The 22,056-nt window shown below is 36.0% G+C and overlaps 2 protein-coding genes across 2 annotated transcripts; one reads left to right on the forward strand and one right to left on the reverse strand.

Moving 5' to 3' along the window:
- Positions 1–615: 615 nt before the first annotated feature.
- Positions 616–9,973, reverse strand: LOC594373 (histone H3-like centromeric protein CSE4). Its single transcript, XM_030984939.1, has 2 exons — positions 9,489–9,973; positions 616–1,115 (listed from the first exon to the last, which is right to left on the reverse strand). The coding sequence occupies exons 1-2, from the start codon at positions 9,894–9,896 to the stop codon at positions 663–665; spliced, it is 861 nt and encodes a 286-aa protein (XP_030840799.1). The 5' UTR covers positions 9,897–9,973; the 3' UTR covers positions 616–662.
- Positions 9,974–13,305: 3,332 nt separating this feature from the next.
- Positions 13,306–20,416, forward strand: LOC115923433. Its single transcript, XM_030983986.1, has 9 exons — positions 13,306–13,523; positions 14,385–14,421; positions 14,954–15,101; positions 16,021–16,353; positions 16,866–16,991; positions 17,646–17,779; positions 18,446–18,689; positions 19,341–19,464; positions 20,149–20,416. Exons 3-9 carry the CDS (start codon positions 15,071–15,073, stop codon positions 20,342–20,344), a joined length of 1,188 nt encoding a protein of 395 aa, XP_030839846.1. The 5' UTR covers positions 13,306–13,523; positions 14,385–14,421; positions 14,954–15,070; the 3' UTR covers positions 20,345–20,416.
- The last annotated feature ends 1,640 nt before the right edge of the window (positions 20,417–22,056 follow it).

Raw genomic sequence — 22,056 nt, forward strand, 5'->3', positions numbered from 1 at the left:
TATTGTTGACTCGCGGCAATCGGAACGGGAGATCAAATGTAAATAGGTGTTATAAAAGGGTTGATCAGATTTTGAAGTGCCACGTGTAACATGAATACTTTAATTTGTGAGGCATTAAAAAAATAGTTTCACATTATTTTGTTAAAGCTAAAGACCAGTTATGGTCATGCAATTGCATAGTGAAAGAAACGTTGTGAAATCGATCAGAAAAGGTTGATCATAGATGATCTAGCATAGATGTACTGCAAGGTTCTGGAGTCATCAAAGTTATAAGAAATTTGGCCAAGTCTTCATAAAGTTAGAAGCACTGTACACATAAAGATGTATATGGGACTACACACACGTGCATTTGCATCTCTCAACAGTATAATTTATAGATATACTAATTTACCAAATATATCAATTAGAAGGCGGTTTCCCGTCAAAATTGTTATCGTCATGTAATATTCAAAACATATTCTTTCACATGATTGATAATTAAGAGTGAGAGCTTCCCTTTTTTATTTTTTTGAAATTGAGGCGTTTCCAATACTGGTCTTTGGTATTGTGATTGTATTTGTAGGTCTACTTATTGATGAACAAAAAAAAAGAGTAATCAGTATTCTTTCTTGTCAATTTGGTGGCTCTTAAAAGAGCCTTTGGTTTAGGGTTAGCGTTAACGCTTAAGCCCTTTCTCCACGGATACGGCGTGCAAGCTGGATGTCTTTGGGCATGATGGTGACACGTTTGGCGTGGATGGCGCACAGGTTGGTGTCCTCGAAGAGACCGACCAAGTAGGCTTCGCTGGCCTCCTGAAGAGCTCCGATAGCCGCACTCTGGAAGCGGAGCTCTGTCTTGAAGTCCTGGGCGATCTCACGGACCAGACGCTGGAAGGGGAGCTTGCGGATGAGAAGCTCGGTGCTCTTCTGGTAGCGACGGATCTCACGGAGAGCGACGGTTCCTGGCCTGTAACGATGGGGCTTCTTAACTCCTCCAGTCGATGGGGCTGATTTGCGAGCTGCTTTGGTGGCAAGCTGCTTTCGAGGGGCCTTTCCTCCGGTAGATTTACGGGCGGTCTGCTTGGTACGAGCCATGATGCTTCGGTGTAAGAGCTGGAATGCACGGGAGTAGTATACAGATTATCGGGTAGAGAACGTTGGAGCACGAATGATTTGAACATAGTGTTTCGCCGGGTATTTATACCATTCCGTTGGATACGGGGATCACGGGGACAATGAAAGGCACCTCATTGGTCAGCGTTTAATGAGGGACGCCACGGCGAACAAGAGCTGTGACGTAACAATGCAAAGTCCCGAATCCCAGCTCGCTAAGCCGCGTCATGTATAGTATAGGGGGTAATAAACATGCTGGTATTGTAGGCCAGTGTATACTAGTTTGTATGTGTGTGTGTATGTGTAAATTTATCTCAAGTAGGCCTACATAAAATACCATAAGCTTTCTTGGATACAAGGAAACAGCAGATTTCCTGCTCACCCCACACTGTGGTTTGTATGGGAAATTTCCAATTTAAAAATCCATTCCTAAATATAGTGCAATAACAACAACATTACAACAACATTATGAACTAAATGTAAAATGTGAAGTACTTAATGTTACGGTAGTTTTAGGTACTGCCAGCATAAACACCTTCGCTGTACTACTTTTTACTTCCCTCACATTTAATTAGTTTTAAAAAACAGTTTATTTTAAACAACATATAGTATCTATCCCTATGACCTAATTCCTACATTATTGAACTACATATGCAAAATGTGAAGTAATTAATGTTTAAGTTAATTTTAGGTATTACATGAACAGTTACTGTACTATTTTGTTTAACTTCCATCAATTTAGTACAATATAGTATTTATAGTTGTCTATTTTTAAACAACATGATATTTATCATGATCCTACATGTTACCCCATCACTTAAAATCTTACTGAACTATATAATTGCTGCTGTCCATGTATACGTGTTGTAACAATTTAGTGTTACTTTCATAATATCTACATAATACAGTGTATTTTGAAATACCATGACATGTGCTATTTTGAAAAATATCACATATGCTTTTATCATGAACGATATTCTCCTCTGTTCTCTTTTAAGAAGTACAACGAAATTAATAGTATGAACTTTAAATGTGATTCCTCAATTTTAATTTTATATCTATGCATGGCACATTTTATGATAATCTATAATTGCCCACTGTAACTAAATAACATCTTTTTTCACCATGTATAATGAAATATCTGCCTCTTTCTGTTTATCTCTCTATCTATTTATCTCGATATTAATCTTCTTTCTGCCTCTCTATCTCCTTCCCTCTCATTTTAACTAAGAAATAAATCTGTGCAATAAAATCGTTTGATATATTAATGTTATATTATTGTAATGTGTGATTCGTTTTCTTAGTGGTGGATCTGAATGCCAGGAAACCAGTCATTGAATTAACATTACCAACTCCTGTTCGTTCGTCACAGTGTTATGCTATGTTTATGTTACTTGACGAATAAATATAATTATTTTTTTCTATTTATCCTCTTTCGAGGGACTTTATTTGTTCATATCATAAAATAACAGCTATTTACAACAGTGTTTAAATACAAAATTCATGCAGTTGTAACATATCATACATAGTACAGAACATGAAACTAATGTGACATAATCACTAACTAAAATAATGAAAACATTTTTGTAACTTTTGTAACTTCGTTTGTATCGAATTTCTTTTGATTACATTTCATATTGAGATAGGTGCGAATTTCCACCTTTAATTCTTTTATCCAATATACAGCATGTTTCCTGTGCTTTTCACTTCCAAAACATTCTCTAATATAGTTCCTATAGATAATAAATTGAGCGAAGTTTAAAATAAGATTGACAAGATTCATTTCTCTTCTCTCTATTTCATAACCTATTAAAAGAATTTCTTCGTTCAAAAGGATTTTAAAATTAAACAAAGTATCAATTAATTTGGATACAATCTTCCAAAAAAGCGAAACCTTCTTGCAAGCCAGGAGAAGGTGGTTAGTTGTGTCTGGAATCTTACATATATCACATAGATTATTATTTTTAATCTTCCATTTACATAAATTGTCTTTACTGGGCAATATTCTATGAAGATATTTAAAATTAAATTGCTTAATTCTGTTGTCATTTATAAAGTAAAATTTATAATGGAGCAACGTTTTCCAGTTAAACTCATTGGGTAAATCAAAATAAGCGTTCCAAAAATAAATGCACGGCAGATTCTGTCTATTTTTTTTACTAACATCAAATTATAATAGTGTTTGGCTTTCATGACCGCTACATCAATGGAGTCACCTGTTACTATTTCTATTGTACTGGATTCCACTGCAGACGGTGGACTATTTACATATTGTAACCTATTACGTAATTTCTGCAACCAAAAATTCGGGAATGCACTTTTTAACTTTGCCAATTTGAAGGCGGAAAGTAATTCATTTTCTTGAAAATTAATACAAATAGAATCAACTTCTTTCCAGATACCGTTAACTAAGACTTGTTTCACTTTAAAAATATTTTTTCTCATCCAGTTTGGAAAATACAATAACTCATTCATAGCTTTAATATTGCTATTATACCAAATCATTTCATTTTCAATATCTGTTACTTTAAACATATCAATATATTTTAATTCAGCCCAAGAACAAAACATGTCAACATAAAAGTTAGGCAACTGTTTTTTTCTACAAATACGATACATATCGCTCTTTTTGCAATTAAAATGCAAACAAAGTGGCAAATCCCCAATTTTCTTGATCCAATATTTAAACAAAATTTTCCAAGCACTTTGTTCATCTCTTAAATATTTATGAATCCATGAAAGACGGAGTGACCGGCATTTTGACTCTAAGTCGATCATTCCCAACCCCCCTTCTACTTCAGGATTGTGACAGATGTTTCGTTTCACCTTTTCTGTTTTAGAATTCCATAAAAATGTGTAAGCCAGTTTATTTATACGTTTAATTATTTTAGAAGGGATCGGAACTGCCGTGGCAGTATGTACTATCTGAGACATAACTAAATGTTTAATCACAACAACTTTTCCGTACAATGTAAGTTTTCTCATTTTCCATAAATCCAAGGTATTCTTTATTTTCTCTACTTTACTTTCCCAGTTTAAATTTTGAACGTCAAAAGAATTTTTACCTACATAAATACCAAGACATTTTATAGGGTCTTCAGTGAAATGTAAATCTTCAACTTCATCGTCATTTATATTAAGTTTCATAAGATTTGATTTGGTCCAGTTAATTTTTGGTCCCGCATGTGCTCCAAACAGTGCTACTTCTTTCATTATTTCTTTAACAAATTTTACAGATCTAGTAATAATCGTCGTATCGTCTGCATATTGAACGATACGTATATCTTTAAAATCAGCTTGATCTTCATTGAAGTCTGGGACTTGGATTCCCTCTATTTTGGCGTTTTGTTTAATTCTTTTCCCTAAAACCTCTGCAATTATTATAAATAAAAGTGGAGAAAGTGGGCAACCTTGCCTAACGCCTCTTTCTATTGCAAATTTGTCGGATATCCAACCAAAATTTAAGACACGACCATGAGCACCATTATATAACGTTTCAATCCATCTTAAAAACGAATCTTTAAATTTAAGTTCCCGTAACAAGGACAATAAAAAAACATGACCAATGGTATCGAACGCCTTTTTAAAATCCAAGAACATCATAACAACTGGTTTGTTTGCAAAAAGACAATAATCAATAGTATCCTGAATTAGTCTGGTACATTCAGATGCAGAGCGGTTTTTTAAAAAACCAGCCTGATCCTGTGATACAAGTTTATATATAACTTTCTGTAATCGTATTGAAAGAATGCGAGCTGCAAGTTTATAATCAATGTTTAACAGCGAAATAGGTCGCCAATTATCTAAAACATTTTTGTTACCTTTCTTATATAGAGTAAGGATAGCTTGACTTTGTGTGCACGACAATTGTTGTTTGTCGTAACCCTCATTCAGACTGTCAATTACCATATGTTTGATATCCCCCCAGAAGCATTTATAAAATTCAACACTGAGTCCATCGCTTCCAGGTGATTTGTTCATCTTCATTGACTTCAATGCTTCCCAGCATTCATTCTCTGTGATTTTTCCCTCACATAAATTTGCATCTTCTTCATTCAAAACATTTAAGTTGATATCAGATACGTATTCTTTTAAATATAATTATGGTAGTAATAACATTATTTGTATAAATACCTTATTTGTCATAAGACCTTATACTCTCTACGAATGCGTGAGCCATATAAAGTCATAAATAACGAGAAGAGAAGTCATAATTTCATTAAAATGACACAAGTTTATTTATCGATCAAAATGGTACACATTCTGATGTCACTGTGTTGGATGATTCCTTCAAGTCCTTGTGTATAATGGGAAAAAACGGAATGGTACAAGCTATATTCTTCTATACAGGAAAGGACGTATTTCTTACATTGACAGAAACAGATCCAACAAAGTCAAAGATTCAAAAGTTACAAGATAGATATGCAAGTTTGGTTTTAAAAGCTGATAAGTATACATGTCAGTGTTATCGTTTAATTGGTCTTAGTTGGCATTCTGTAGAACAAAGAATTAAGTACCAGTATTGTGTCCTCACATGTAAAGTCTTAACGAAAACAGTTCCATTGAACATCGCCAAACCCGCTCTGTCCTCTTTTGATTCCCCAACCAAGAACAGATTACATAATACGGTCGTTTTCTTACATATATCTCACTCCTTGTATAAAAACACTCCCAGAAAATGTTACAACAAGCTCCTCTCTTTCAATCTTTGAAGAGAAATGTCAAATAGTCATAAATTAATTATAATCACATTGTTTTTATTATATATTTCCTGTTTTTAAGTTTATTCCTCATATACTTATGTAACTCTCGCAATTTATTTTTTATATAATTATGTCACTTAACAAGTTTGTACATTGAATTGGATATTCTATAGTTTTTCTTATGTTGTTGTTGTTGTTGTTGTTTATGTATTTTGTATGTTGCAGTAGGTTGTCATTTTAAAGCATTTTTTTCACTGAATGACCTACCCTACTCAGTTTTTAAAGAATATATTAAGAAATAAATAAATAAACAAAGACAATACGTCAATAATATGTTACAGCAAATGAAGAATATCGGTTTTAGTTATTGATTATGGTATATATTCCCCCATTTCGCTGACGTACCAGATCAGTATATATGATGAGGTCTATCAATTTGTACAAGGCATTTATGTTTCATAAATTCATCCCATATACGTTTTGTGTGAAAAAAACCTTTGCTGTGTGTATGAAATATGTAATTATTATTAAAGTAATAAATACAACGACGTTTTCTTTAAGAGCTTATAAACCATCACCCCCTCCCACATTTTCTCTCTCTTTCTCTCTCTCTCTCTCTCTAGCCCAATTTGTGTGTGAAACAAGGTGAATAATACACCCCATTATGGGACTAATTCTAAAAAATATAGATTTTGTTTCATGATTTTATTCCCCTGCTCTGGACACCTTGTGCCAAAGGTATGAATGATGTTCATATACTGTATTAGAAAAAACATCACCGACATGGAGACATCATTTTCAACGTTCTACCTATTAAAAAATTATTGCAATTTATGTGATAAAGAATTATATTTATATCAAGATTATGTCGCAATATGGTCTAATTAAAACATGCATATTGCAGATTTCCATAGTCCGTTTGTTAAAAGCACATGTTTTTTTTTGGTTGTTCTCGATATCAATTGCATGAAAAAAACTCTTATTTCTGAATGTTTATTCAAAACATTGATGTATTAAAACTGGGCTTAGGCAACCCTGATTATAATACAAAACGTATTGTGAGGGAAAATAAATATAATTCATATACACTTTTTAATGTGAGTTTTGTATAAATTAAATAGTTTTGTGGGATATTATATTGATATACACATATAGATACTCTTCCTTTTCGCTTGAAATATAAATTCATTTATATTCTTTTCATTGCAGATAGGCTTTGATAGACGGTAGACGTCATTGAGAGCCATGAATGGGAGATGGTGACATCATAATTAGTTATGAATAGATGCAGGATGTAGAGCGAATGTATCCGGGAGAACGGATGGTAAAAGTACAATAGAACTATGAGTCTGCTTGGACTGACCAGCTAGGGACATTACTTATTGTGATCTTGCTACAACTTTTAAAAGAACATGATCTCCTTATTAAACTATCATTGTATATAAAGATATTGTCTTGAATTCTTTTGTCATGCATGTCACAAATATCTCAATAAAGGTGACATTAAGCGCTTGGTACCGGCTGTAAATTCTCATGGAAGAATACACAACTTACGCTGGAAAATATATTTTAAATGGTGATGTTAAACGCGATTTTGGTTCGAATTTTATAAAAGCTATGCGGAATGACCAACTATATAATATTAGAAAACAGAACTATCGTTTGACTCGTGATCTTACACTGTTAAAATGTGAGTTGTGATCAATTATAACATTTACAAGTTTTAAGGTTTTCGACATTTTTTTTTTGCTGATCTAAACAACTCACTTGCTACACATTACACCTTTTTGAGTCAGGTCGGAATTCCTCTCGGAATGAAATCCCTTAACAACAACCAAAGATCAGTTCTAAGCCGTGATATAAGACATTTGCTTGTAATCAAATTCAAATAAGAAATTATAAATTCATATTAATCTCGTAATAGGGCTGTTTATATTCAGTTGTTATCCTCTTAAATTAGCCATGAAGACGTTTACACTCGAGATGTACTCAGCTTGTGGTGCCAGTGATAATGTCTTCATCATATAAAATATTAATCATTTCAAAAGATGTGAGATATTTTCCAAGCTCACCAATCTGAAAATGTGATCTTCATTATTTGACTATTAAAACAAAAATATTCTGCCTCATAGGTTGATATAGTGATCCTTGCTTGTAGGGCATTTGCATGGTTAATATGTGCGCTGTCTTTATAATGGTACATGTATATATGTGGGTTTATATATATTTTCTCTCTCTCTCTCTCTCTATTTGTCTGTATCTCTTTTCCGCTCTTCCTCTCCATTTTTGAGAAACCGTAAAAGAGAGACAGTGAGAGGGGGTAGAGAAAAAGAGAGCGAGAGAGCATCCATAAGAGAACAGGTGGTCGATAAAGTGGTCAGAAGAAAAATGAGGCTTGCTATTTTACTACTATACCTACCGCCATGACCATAGGACCAGCAGTCGAATGGTTTCAATTATTTTCAAAGGTCATTGGTTCGAGCTTGTGTCCTTTGATAAGACATTAATCTAATCTTTGCAGTTGGCTTGAATTTGAAACTCATTTATCAATTAAAGTTAAACCTTTATTCTCGAATAAAAGAGCAATCGGTTAATTTAGCATTCTTTAAAGTTCATAAGACCATGGGGTTAAAGGATTATTGATAGGTTTAAAGATGCCTCTTTGGACAGGCATGTTTTACGTAAAAAAAGAGAACACTTCTTTAGTAAATTATCTAGGGAGGGGGCATGTGATGCACGATTAATTTCTATAGGGGGCACAGTTTGTTCTAATGATATTTGGGGCATTGTGCCCCTGTCCCCGGATTTACTGACTTATATTGTGACAATAGGATACCTGTAAATAAAGAAAACAGGTCCAATTCCTTTAAGATGGATATTACTGGTTCTTTCTTAGATGACAGTAAAAGGGCGCATTTTCTTATCGACAATCAAAAGTGTAGGTTAAGTTTTACTTATCAATGCCACTTGAAAGAAAGGAAAAAGGACACGTAGCAGTATTCCCATTTCAATTCGACACTTATATTTCATTATGAAATAGGAATTGAAAAAGTTGTGCACCCATTGAAAGGATCAGGGGACTTATCAAAGTAAAAGGGTGCACTTATCATCTTTGAATAGTGGCAGTTATATCAAAGGGGAATGGGGCACGAGTAGGAAGGGGAAAGGGGCGCTTATTGCAAAGGAAAGGAGACTCTTATCAAAGAAATATAGCGCACTTATAAAAGAGGGGAGAGGTACTGATTAGAAGGGGTAATTATCAGAAGGGGGAATTAGGTCTCGTTACAAAATGGCATGTTTGATGATTCTACTCAGGCTTATTTTTAGTAAAAATTACTTATGTCTGGTTGGCTTTAAACGAACTGGCCAATTAAATCTATTGCATATTTGATAACGCGTATCAATGATAAGTGTCATCTGTTGTTTACATAAATATTGCCACAAAATCACCCCCGATATTTTGTTTTCAAGGTAATGCATATGTGAACTTATAATGTGCGTAATATTCACATAACAGAGTAGACCATTCGCATGATATATATTTTTGTCATATTTATCATTCATTAATTGCCGATAGGTCCTACGGGGGAGTAGGCCAACAACTGCAACAACATGAAAACAAATCTTTCTTGGTAATGTGGTGGCTCTTAAAAGAGCCTTTGTTTGTTGAGAAACGCGTTAGGTTAATAACCTAAGCCCTCTCGCCACGGATACGGCGTGCAAGCTGGATGTCTTTGGGCATGATGGTGACACGTTTGGCGTGGATGGCGCACAGGTTGGTGTCCTCGAAGAGACCCACCAAGTAGGCTTCGCTGGCCTCCTGAAGAGCTCCGATAGCCGCACTCTGGAAGCGGAGCTCGGTCTTGAAGTCCTGGGCGATCTCACGGACCAGACGCTGGAAGGGGAGCTTGCGGATGAGAAGCTCGGTGCTCTTCTGGTAGCGACGGATCTCACGGAGAGCGACGGTTCCTGGCCTGTAACGATGGGGCTTCTTGACTCCTCCAGTCGATGGGGCTGATTTGCGAGCTGCTTTGGTGGCAAGCTGCTTTCGAGGAGCCTTTCCTCCAGTAGATTTACGGGCTGTCTGCTTGGTACGGGCCATGATGCTTCGGTGAGAAATGAGACTAGATGTACGGGAATTAGATGCTCCTGGTAGTTGAAGGTCGAATGATGCACTTCACGTTTTACGCCGAGTTTTTATACCCTTCCATTGGATACGGGCCCGGGATCACGGGGACAATAAAAGGCACCTTATTGGTCAGCGTCTAATGGGACGCCACAGCGAATAAGAGCTGTGACGTAACAATGCATAACACGGGACCATTCACGGTTCCTAGGTCTGATGAATGTTAGTAGTATTAAATGCCTCACTTGTTTTGTATTCATTGATTTTATTTATAAAAACTCCAATTTTTTGTCGTACGTAACATAGTTCATACAAAATTGCAACATAATAATACTCAAACTTTTTTATCATTTGATAAACGAACATAAATACAACATAATTCATTGTTCACAATTTCACAATGTTTAGGACTTCAATATATCAGAATAACATAATAGGAAAAGATTACCGCACTACACCGTTATTTCATCCCCCAAACTAGAACAATTTTTTTTAAAGAATAAAATAGACTGAATATTCAAAAAAAGAAAAATGAGTTTCATAATTCTCAAACAAATTATTATGCAGAATTGAAATTATGAGTTTTTCTTTTAGTAAACCACAATCTACCCCCAAAACCCTCTCTTTTCGTTGCCTCCTCTCTAACTCATTGGAGTATCACCCCACCCCTCCCCTTCCCCCTCCTCCTCCCTTCTACTTGTGTAGATAGGGAATGCACCCTTCCTACCTCTTAATCGACCATCTTTTCTCTTATATACGGACGCCCTCTCTCTCTCAGCTCTGTCTCTGTATCTGTCTCTCTTTCACACCTTTTCCATATTGGAGAGGGTGAGAGAGTGAGAGAACGAACTAGACAGAGAGAGAGAGAGGGAGAGAAAGAGAGAGAGAGAGAGGGATAAATAGAGGGAGAGAGAGAGAAGAAGAGAAGAAACCCACATAAAATTAATGTACCATTATAATGACAGTGCACAAAGTAACCATGATAACGAACAATCACGTTACGGTTAATGTTGTCCTAAAAGCAAGCATCAAATAGCAATCTATGAGGCAGAATATATTTTCTTTAAATAATTTCAAATAATGAAGATCACATTTTCAGATTGGTTTGCTTGGAAATTCTGTTACATCTTCGGAAATGATTACTATTTTATATAATGATAATAATAATATTTCGCTTTTATATAGCGCCTAACACATCGATACAACGATGTGTCTAAACGTCTTCAGTCTTATTTTAAAGGATACCAACTAAATATAGATAGCCTTACTACAAGATTGATATGATGTCTTATCTGAATTTGATTACAAGCACATGTCTTATGAATTTTAATGGTTTAGAACCGATCTTTGGATGTTGTAAAAGGATTTCATTTCGAGAGAAACTAAATCAAAATTTATTCTGAGTTTGCTTAATAATTATGTAGAGAATGAGTTGTTTAGACCAGCAAAAATCCCGAAAAGTTTACACTAAAAATAGTGACCACTGAGCACAACTCACATCTTAAATATTTTAGATATATGAATATACAATTATACCGGAGTGTTGGCTCAGTCAGTAGAGCGTCCGCCTCACAACCGGGAGGTCGTGGGTTCGAACCCCGGCCGCGTCATACCAAAAGACGTTAAAAGATGGGAGTTGTTGCTACCTGGTTTGGCGTTCAACAATATGGGATAGAGCAACGTCGATCTGGCGCTGCTCAGTGGCTGCCGGGCTCACGATCAATTGGGCAAAAAGAATTTCCGTTTCGGTTTAATAAAATTTGGAGTGGACTTATTAGGCTATTTTTATTATTATTATTATTATTTATTATAATTTAATTTGGGAGATCCTGTTTCCTAAAAATTGTAGCAAGATCACAATAAGCAACTGCAATGTCCCTCGTTAGTCAGTCCAAGCAGACAATCATTGTCCAATTGTGCTCTTACCATTTGTGTTTTCCCGGATACGGTCGCTCTAAATCCTGCATCTATTCATATCTAATTATGATGTCTCCATCTTCCATTCATGGCTCTCAATTACCTCTACCGTCTATTAATGCTCACACCCCAAGTGTTAAGAGGGTAATTGTAGTAATATTTCCATTAAATGTTGTGAGCACTGAAACCGGTATAGCCTATCCATATAGAGTCGGGGTAATATTGGAGCGCCTACAGCTTCAGCATCTCGCGGGTTGGATTATGTCCGCTATATACATAATATTATAATTATATACCACTAGTACGACGTCTCCTTCTCCTACTTGAATATTCTTTTTCTCCTTCTTCTACTTCCTTTTTTCTCTCTCTCTCCTCCTGTGCCTTCTTCTTCTTATCCTCCTGCTTCTTCTTCTTCTTCTTCTTCTTCTTCTTCTTCTTCTTCTTCTTCTTCCTTTTTTCTCTCTCCTTCTCCTCCTTTGCCTTCTTCTTCTTCTACTCCTCCTCCTTCTTCTTCTTCTTCTTCTTCTTCTTTCTATTCTTCCTTTTCTTCTGCAACCTCTTCATACTCGCCTTCATTTCCCTTTCTCTTCATCTTCCTCCTCCTCCGTCAATTTCCTCTCTTTCTTCTTTTTCTTCTTCTTTCTCTGTTTTCGCCTGTGTTCTCTTCCTCCTGCTTTTATCACCTCCTTGTTGTATTTGTTATCGATCGCTGGGTCGGACGAGTATTTAGTATTGATCGACCTCAAACAGACATTATTCTCCCGTTATATTCAACCAAAAATACTTCCAAACATGCCAAAGTTTAGAGTGACTTAACCTAGTTCTGTGATCACCACATCACTGAACACGCTTAATTTAGTAAGAGCACGTATGCATGATATCAATCATCTAAATATTCATTCTGATCACTTTTATTAGTAACGTTCTGATATCGAAATATTATAGTATATTGTAGTATACACAGGAAAATTATTTTCAGGTTGCTCATGAATATCTGTTGGAGATCATCGATTTCCCAGCGTTTTTAGAAGATCTCTGAGAGTATTGATCGAAAGTTACTTTGGAGGTAGGCTGATAAACACTAACTTGTCAAGATGCTGTTGTGTTTTTGTTAAAACCTCCCTCTGGAAATATGCAAAAATTCTCAAAAATTAAACGCTAAGAATTTAAGAAAATAAACAAACTGTAAGATCAGAATAATATGTCCTTTAATCATGTACGACGTTGATATACCTGGTTGTTTTTATGAATAATTTAGCAAATTATAATAGTAATTAATACATTGTATTTGCATGTCCATCTAAGTTCCAGAGGGACGTTGTAAGATATTTAAACCAGCCATTAATCAATAATGACAAATGCAGAAATGTATTGTGGTTAAGCTTCGTGCACCATCAATTATGCAAGCCCATCCTTGTTAAAATACATCCACAATAAAGCAGTGACGTCTTTATGTAAGATAAGAAAGATCAGAAAGAGAAACAAGATTTCTTGGACATGACGATTGCGCAAACCTGTCCTCCTTAAAACACAAAATCCGTACCATTTTCGCTCAGAAAATGAGCGCAATTCTTGGATAATTACCAGGGAAATATTTTTATCTGATTGTGGGAGGTCAGCGAGTGCATCATGAGGAATTTACAATCAAAATGTGTACTCTTAAACGGGGCTGTCTGTATCACCTTGGTAAGCCGCCATTTTGTCTGTCGCCATTTTGTTCGTTACTATATCATATATATAAATGTGGGTCATAGTCCAGTAATTTTACAATATAATACAACTAATAAAACTCCTGTCGGTAATATTGTGTTGTTTTAAACTTCCAGCCTTACAGAGTTAACCTTGTTTTTTAAATGTCAATGAAAGCTGAATAAACGAAGATGATTTTGATGAGCTTATACAACCATTTCACACAAATAAATGTATAACGCAGAATACAGCCCTCTGTAATTTATGTAATTATAATTCATTTATCTAATTTATTTGTGGCATACACCAATCATAACGATTGATGGGATTTATGGCATATCATTTAGATAGATGAACTAATTGACTGGATGAGCTGGCAACATGATAATAATGTATTTAAAATCATCCTGAAGAAAAATCAAAGTCATCTACTAAAGCAGAATTCATGAAATATTTGATTCAAGAATGCCTCTAGATTCAACATAGTTTTACAAATCAGTAGATCTAGAGAGACTATTGAACACTTCTATTTAGTTTATGGTGTTTTATAATCAATGAAGTAATACAATGAATGCAATATATACTGAAAAGGTTAATGCAAGAAAATGTCAACAGAAATTTACGATACATTTTCTATTTCTCATTATCATTTTCCAGATGTTGATATTAAAAATGAATCGACAGGGATTAACGCCTGACAAAACTCTTTTTGGATATCTGCATCACCTGTATAATTGTGATCTTCATTACGATATATTCATAACTAAATCTGAACTAAATCTTGATGTATTGTCTTTGTGTTTTCTGTGCATTTGAATCCGAGTTATTTTAATATTTATGGCATCACTTATTCCACAGAATCTGATACTGTTGGCTACCATCCTTGGACAAGCAGGTATGAATATCGAACTAATTTAACATTTCAGTTTCTTAATTTTTTTACCTTTATTAAAAATTAAAAAATCGTTTTCATTTCACTTCTTTAATGTAAAATGTTAAGGTTTTCATAACACGAATCGTACACAATAATTTCATCTTATAGAAACGTATTATTTATTTCAGCAGGAAAATTTATTCAAACTATCAAAAATATAATCAAAATATTTAAGAGGATGTTATAATATGTATGATACTTTTATTTAGCACCAACATTTGTTATGGTGTTTTTAGGAAACACTTAAAATAAGTGTTCTTTGTAATGGGCCTCGCTGGGTTATTGATATTTGCTTTAGAATCAACATTTTCCTTGGTTTTCGCTTGAAGATGAATTGCTACAAAATAATGTCTCACCCCCTATGTCAATTGAGGTTTTATTCTTTATCGTTGGACAAGCGCATGTAGATCTTTCAGAATAAAAGAAGAAGTAAATAGATAAGGGTGGACATGGTTATAAATAGTATAATGGTTATCATTGCTCTTCCATGTAGTTTCCGAGGATGCGTACTGTTCACAAAGTGAGATTGATGTCTCACCAATCAAAGACCGTGTGATGACGGACACAGCTAACCGCATCGTCATCATCGACGACGCCGTCACCGAATGCTATGGACGAATTGGACGTTGGGTCTACTACAGGTAATATGCAAAGTTTTAAAAGAGGTCATTATGTTAGTGGGTTACTAATACTGTTAACGGAGGGTTCTCCTAAAATTCGATGGGTGGTATTCCAGTAGCGCGTACTAAGTTAGTTCACACGTTTATGGAGTGCCTGTTGCAAACTAATTAACCTTGTACAGATTATTTTAATCCTTCAATGAAAAGTGTCCAAAAAATTTAATTTTGCAATGAAATAGGAAGAAAAAGATAATATGAGTATGAACTGAATTTCAGCAAAGTCTTTGGTAGATTATCTTTGTCATGAATATTGAAGGAGAAAGATAAAACCTAGCATTCCATAGAAGTGTGAACTAAAATTCTTGTTTAGTCTGGACTTAGTCCCGGCTTAACTTATGAGAATACCACCCGATGTATATAACTGCTTTTATTGTTTTGTTTGTATTTGTTTGTTGGGATGTAGTTGATAACAATGCTCATTTCAAGTGAAAGTTGAAATTGAATATCGAGATATTCAATGAAAACTGAGGAATAACCTATTTAGCTGATTGGGGAGGTGGGGAAGGGGCTACTGGCGTTGCAAGAGGGGGTGATAACCTAATCTGTAAACATTATGTTGGCAAATTTCTGATCATCAAAATGATAAGAAAGACTATATCTCAGCCCCCCCCCCTATCTCTCTCTCTCTGTCTCTCTTTCTTTCTTTTGCACTTTTGGAAAAGTTTTAGACAAATTTGTCCCGACAGCTCCCCAAGTCAAAATGGTCTACCTCATGTGCCCTGCAATTATGACATAATATTATTATATCAATAATGATTTAGAAGCGGGACTAGGAAGTTCACTCAGTCGAAATGTTATACAAAACATAAAAAGATTAATAAATGGCTGATGTTGACCAAACCTAAAAATTAAACATGTAATACTCTTCACCATCTTCCAGTACGAACAACCAGCCGTTTAAACCTGGGGTATGGCGATTGCAATCCGGGAACTACTGGAAGCTCGTCGGTGAGAACACGATTCCGGGAACGACCGGTGGATACACCATTTATGATGTCGATGCCGCTGATAAGATCCAATTTCAAACCAGGTGATAAGATCGGGTTTCGGTTTTCGAGTCCCGCTCTTAACTACGACAAGGGATTCGACGCCGTGGCCCACCGTTACGCCGCGATCAGTGACTACGGCACAGCACACAGCCCTGGTTTTGTGTATACAATCAGTTCCACGGATACCAAGTCCTACTCTATCAAAGCTGTCTTTGATGACGACGGTATGTTGTTGATATCAGGAAGAAAATGTTTATGAAGTTGTTCTTTTTTCTTCGACAAAAATATATCGAGAAATATTTGAATTATGGTAGCGATTAAGAGCAGTTCAATTTCTCCATAGCAAGAATAGTCACTTATAGTGAATCATTTTAATCTTATTCAGTATGAGGCCAGGAAAGAAAACATTCAAAGCCGGTTGGATTTGGGAAAGAATTACATTTTTTGGTCCACTCAGATGTGTTATATAATTATAATGACGCGTGTTGTGGTGGCATTTGTTTCTCTTTGACGATGATGATACAAGAAAAAGGCACATTTCTTATATCTCTTTATCATGAAATTTCTTGGTAGCATCTGATTCTTAAAAAGAAAAATATATGATGAATTCCTCTAGTTGTGTTTTCTTAATGTCTTCGCTACATTTTGGCTTGTTGCTTGTTATACGCATTCATTTGATGTTTTACGTTTCCATGGTTTCTTACGAATTACGTATCTACCATTTTCTGTTTTTCAGATTTTACCTTTGATTGTGCATCAGAAACCCATGGTCCTGTTGTGGGCTCAAGGTCTAGTAATGATGGCGGAAACTACGTCATGGTAATGACTAGTCTTCCATTCGAGTGCTATGGACAGGTCAAAGGTCAGGACATTAATATTTCTCTTTCGTCCCATCATTCCTTTCATTTTATTCATTTGTTTCCGTTTCATTATGAATCAAATATGTAATGAAATTATGATCAAAGCTAGAGCCAATAGAGGTAACTTAAGAGAAATTGGTAATTTCATTTCACTTAACCATTCATTTTAATTAATGTATGTATTTCAGTTTCCAAATATGCATGAAAAGTATTATGACTTGTGCAGCAATATAGACTAACTAACGAGTACATTCATTAGAGTATAGTGGCTAATCAGTCTTTCAAGAGTCTGAAGGGTCCTTTATAACTATGTACCAAAGTATATAAAGTAACGCTTTTCTGGCGTTTAGCAGAGGAGTTATGATTGTCGTAACAGCACCTACACAAATGTAAAGAGCATTGCAAGCTTTAGAGCTATCGGCGTCAGTAGATATTCAAAAAGGTTTCTTTTCTCTCCTTAAAGGAAGTACTTAATAAATTTTGTTTTATATCAAAATGTGATGCATTTCAACGCACATTATTATATCTCAAAACAATCTTTTGTGATATTCTGTTGACTTCAATATATCCCAATTTCTTTAAGGATGTATGTTTTGGCTTTACTTTCAGAATAGTGATTACACTATACAATCCCTTTAATGGTCACTTTATTTCAGGTTGGACGTACTGGGCTGCTGGGGCCAGTGGTGGATTTCGACCCGGTATATACCGTCCGATCGATGGTTCTACCACTCAGTTCACCCTCATCAGCGAAACCAACATCGAATCAGGACATCGCCTGAACGAAGAGGTACGACTTACATGGAGGATAGGGTTGCCTTCGCATCACCAAGAACTGAATCCAAGGGGCCATCTATACATATTGTTTGGCCAAGTTGATTTCAGTTGGTCACAACATGGCGTATATTCTTATAATCTGCTTGCCCAACAAACCATTATTCGCCATATTGTGCCCATCTCGAACCGTTCTGATGGCTCCAACCATTTACCGCCCTATAAAGAGCCTGGATGCAGTGTTTTGCCTACCACCCCCCCCCCCCCCCCCGTCATTCAGTATCTCTTTCTGACTTATCATGCTCATAACAAATTCTTAATTATAATATGTTCATCCGACTAATTGTGATATCTAAATAAATAATGATCAAACGGACAGGAATGAGGACGCCAAAATGTGAATGTTTAGCAAGTTATGAAAGCAAATATTTATTTAAAGTCCCATTGCACTACTTATAAGTACTTGCGCCCTCTATATAGTAAACAATGCCTAATCGGTGCCTGTTGGTCCCCATGTTCCCATTTTTCTTATGTGAATTGAGAGCTGATTTGATGAGATAACCACCTGTCAGTGACCTTGCAGGGTGGTCTAATCTCCCCTGGCCAAATTAGTGCAGACGGTCTATAAAGAATAATTTCCCATATTGATATTAGTATTCCTTTTGTAATCCTCCTTCTATAGGTCACATATCTGATTGAGGATGAATCTGAGTGGCTGACCTATAACCCCGGTGACCTGATAGGCTGGCGATGGAACAGTGCTGGGTCACGTCTTCGATGGACCAGCAGCGGGACGGAGATCATGGTTATGAAATATGCAGGCCATGACGACACTGCTTACAGCAGCTATGTGGTTGGAGATACTTTCACCGTCGGCAGCGACATGAGCAGGGCGTATTCACTTCAAGCTATGCTCTCACCGTTCGGTAAGTGGTTATCCCAGCTCTTAACGATACAGTTGTGGTTGATGATGATGATGGTGATGATGATGATGATGATGATGATGATGATGATGATATTGATATCGGCGATACGGCTCATCACAATGATGATGATGATGAAGATGATGATATTTTATTTATTTATTTATTTATTTATCTATTATATTTCATTTCCAGGAACGTAAAGGAATATAACAATAACGAAGAATACAAGAAAATGAATTACAATAATAAATTCAATAACAGGAAAAAAGCCATTAAACTAATGCTAATATTATGATGATTATATTGATGATGAAAATTATGGTGATGATGACGACGATGATGATAATTATGATGAAGATGGTATAGACAATGACAATAGTAGTAATGACTACGATCGTAATGATGATTTGAAGTAAAAAAGGAAGTATCCAAAATAGGATAAATTGTGACGTAACTGGCAGCCGACGATATACACGTGCTATGATTCGTATTTTTGACGAGTTAATTTCGTCGATTAGAAAGCATGGAGACTGCGCGTTTTCTTAAATTAATGTGCTTTTGCTTGAACGACATTTTGGTTTATGATGATGGTGGTGGTGATGATGATGATGATGATGATGATGAATTCTCTGTCTTCTTGTATTTTTACAGGATACAAGGGATGTTACCCTGACAACGTAGCAGAGCGTGAGATGTCGGTATCGGCCGGTCATTTCTCCCTTTCCGAGATGACCAGGATTAAATGTATCTCATCTTGCGCTCAATTAGCATACCCGTGAGTTCATTCCCAGATTGCTCATTGATTTCTTTAATTGAGGAAAAAAAAAAATACATACTATTTCATTCGAACTTAATATAATGTATTAAACAAACTTCCTTGATTTTCTTTAATCAAATTATCGTTCCCTTATGCCTTTCAGATCTTTATTTTTTACTAAACATTAAAGGGTAATAGGGCGAAAACGCCAAAAATGAGAACCGTAAGAGTTTAGTGTTGTATTTCAACTTCAAGCGAGGTCAATACATCCCTTATATTATACGCTCTTACTTTCATGAGCTCGACGTAGGTAACCTTGGAATAAAACAATAACCCTCATGAACGTCCAGCGAAAATGTTTTCTTACTGTTATTCGCCCGTTTTTCCTTTTGTTCATATTTCAAATAATGTTCATGATTCTCTTTACTGCATATTTAATTTTCCGGCTAAGTCGGTAACAAAACAAAAATTAATTACTGCACTCGGCAAGCTGGACCTGCTTTAATCGACAAAATATTTAGCATTTCATGGGATCAGGTTAGTAAAGCAATCACTTGGGCAACTTTAAAAAATATAAGCCCAATCTTTAGGACATTCCCGAATCCTCTCTTAATTTCTACTATTGTTCCGTTTTCTTACCATATACCGTATCAAATAAAACGAACATGTAAATAATTCCCCCCCCTCTTTTCTAATGCCCAGATTTGCTGGAGTCCAACAGGGGAATCTGTGTTTTTGCAGTAACTCATACGGTGACTACGGGGTGGGAAACTCTACTCTATGTGACTATTCCTGCGAGGGTAACGAGTATTTCACCTGTGGTGGATTCCTCTACAACCAGATCTTTACCACCCCAGAGGTTGTCAAAGGATACACCCTCGATTCAGTCGGTAAGTAGAGACACTAATTTCATTCATTTTGGTATGTTCTTTCTTACTCCTGTTATTTTGTTTGGTATGCATTTGCTTTTAGGTGATTTGATTTTGTGTGCAAAAGTACGTCTTGAGCATTTAATTTCAAGTAGATTTTGCGTCTTACGAACGTCATACACTCAAAAAAAAAAAGTGCTAAATTTAGCACTTAAAGATTCAATTTTAGCACTTTTTAGGAGCTCGCATAGTGACTGCACTCGAAGTGCTGAGTTAGCACTTGCACCGGGCTACTTTGCTAGCACCCAAAGGAGCTGACTGTTGTGCTAAATTTAGCACTTAAAGATTCAATTTTAGCACTTTTTAGGAGCTCGCATAGTGACTGCACTCGAAGTGCTGAGTTAGCACTTGCACCCGGGCTACTTTGCTAGCACCCAAAGGAGCTGACTGTTGTGCTAAATTTAGCACTTAAAGATTCAATTTTAGCACTTTTTAGGAGCTCGCATAGTGACTGCACTCGAAGTGCTGAGTTAGCACTTGCACCCGGGCTACTTTGCTAGCACCCAAAGGAGCTGACTGTTGTGCACTTAAAGTGCCAAGTTTTGCTCTCTTTTGGGTGCAGAATAGCCCTTGTGCAAGTGCTAACTCATGCGTTGTTTGACATGCCCCATCTACATTTGGTATGTGGTCAAGGTGGATGTCCTTCGTCATTTACCACTTTCAACTCTTACAGGAAACATTTATTAACCAACATCCACAAGAAGAACCTGAACCTGAAGTTGTACAGGGTATGGAGGGTCTAGTTGATGCTGATTTGGGTGTTGCTGTTGGTGAAGTGCATAATCCTGCAGCAGATGATGCATTTGATGATGATGATGATAGGATAGGCCTACTACAAGAACAAGATGGAGCAATGCATAATGACAGTACAAGACACTATGAATATGACAGACAATGAAAGCGGACAAAATATACAGTTCCTTAGGTAGACAAAGGAACATCCCTTCACTGCTATTATGTAAAAATGTGTAGAACACAGGTGTCACATGCATATTCACCTGTTTTACACATTTTACATAATAGCAGTCAAGGGATGTTCCTTTGTCTACCTGAGGAACTGTATATTTTGTCCGCTTTCATTGTCTGTCATGTTCATAGTGAGACCAGCTGCATTTTTCATTGGTTCTCTTTTATCAAACACCAACATGACCCATGCTATGACAAACAGAGTGTTATCTGCTGCAACAGCTTTGAATACTGATGTTGTTGACAGTTTAAGGAGCAAAGTTATTCAGACTTTTGAGGCCTTGGGTATTGACCTGGAGAATGAAGAATGTAAGAATCTCTTAGCTGAATTTGATTCAAAAACAATATTCACAAGGGTAACAGCTATTATACTAACCGACCAATCAGATCAGGTTATGCAGTCAGCACTCGATGTTAAATGCTGCATATTGTTATAGCTCGTTTTCTGCACTCAATATTCAGCACGTTTCGGTTTCCTTGTTAAAGTTAACCCGTCAAGTGCTGATTTTGGCACTTCAAGTGCAGAATCTCACTCAGCACCCCAACATTTAGCACCTCAGTTTTTTGCGTGTATAATCATGGTCAAACTATATTCATCGTTTACTCTAAAAAGTAATCTCTTTACACTGCATGTTCCCACAAACCATTTCACACCTTATTATCTCTTACTTGGGATTATGAAAGTGCTGTCTCTGTTTCCAATTCCGACCTACAG

This window comes from Strongylocentrotus purpuratus, unplaced genomic scaffold (genome assembly GCF_000002235.5).
Source record: "Strongylocentrotus purpuratus isolate Spur 01 unplaced genomic scaffold, Spur_5.0 spur5_scaffold_14, whole genome shotgun sequence".
Lineage (NCBI taxonomy): Eukaryota > Metazoa > Echinodermata > Echinoidea > Camarodonta > Strongylocentrotidae > Strongylocentrotus > Strongylocentrotus purpuratus.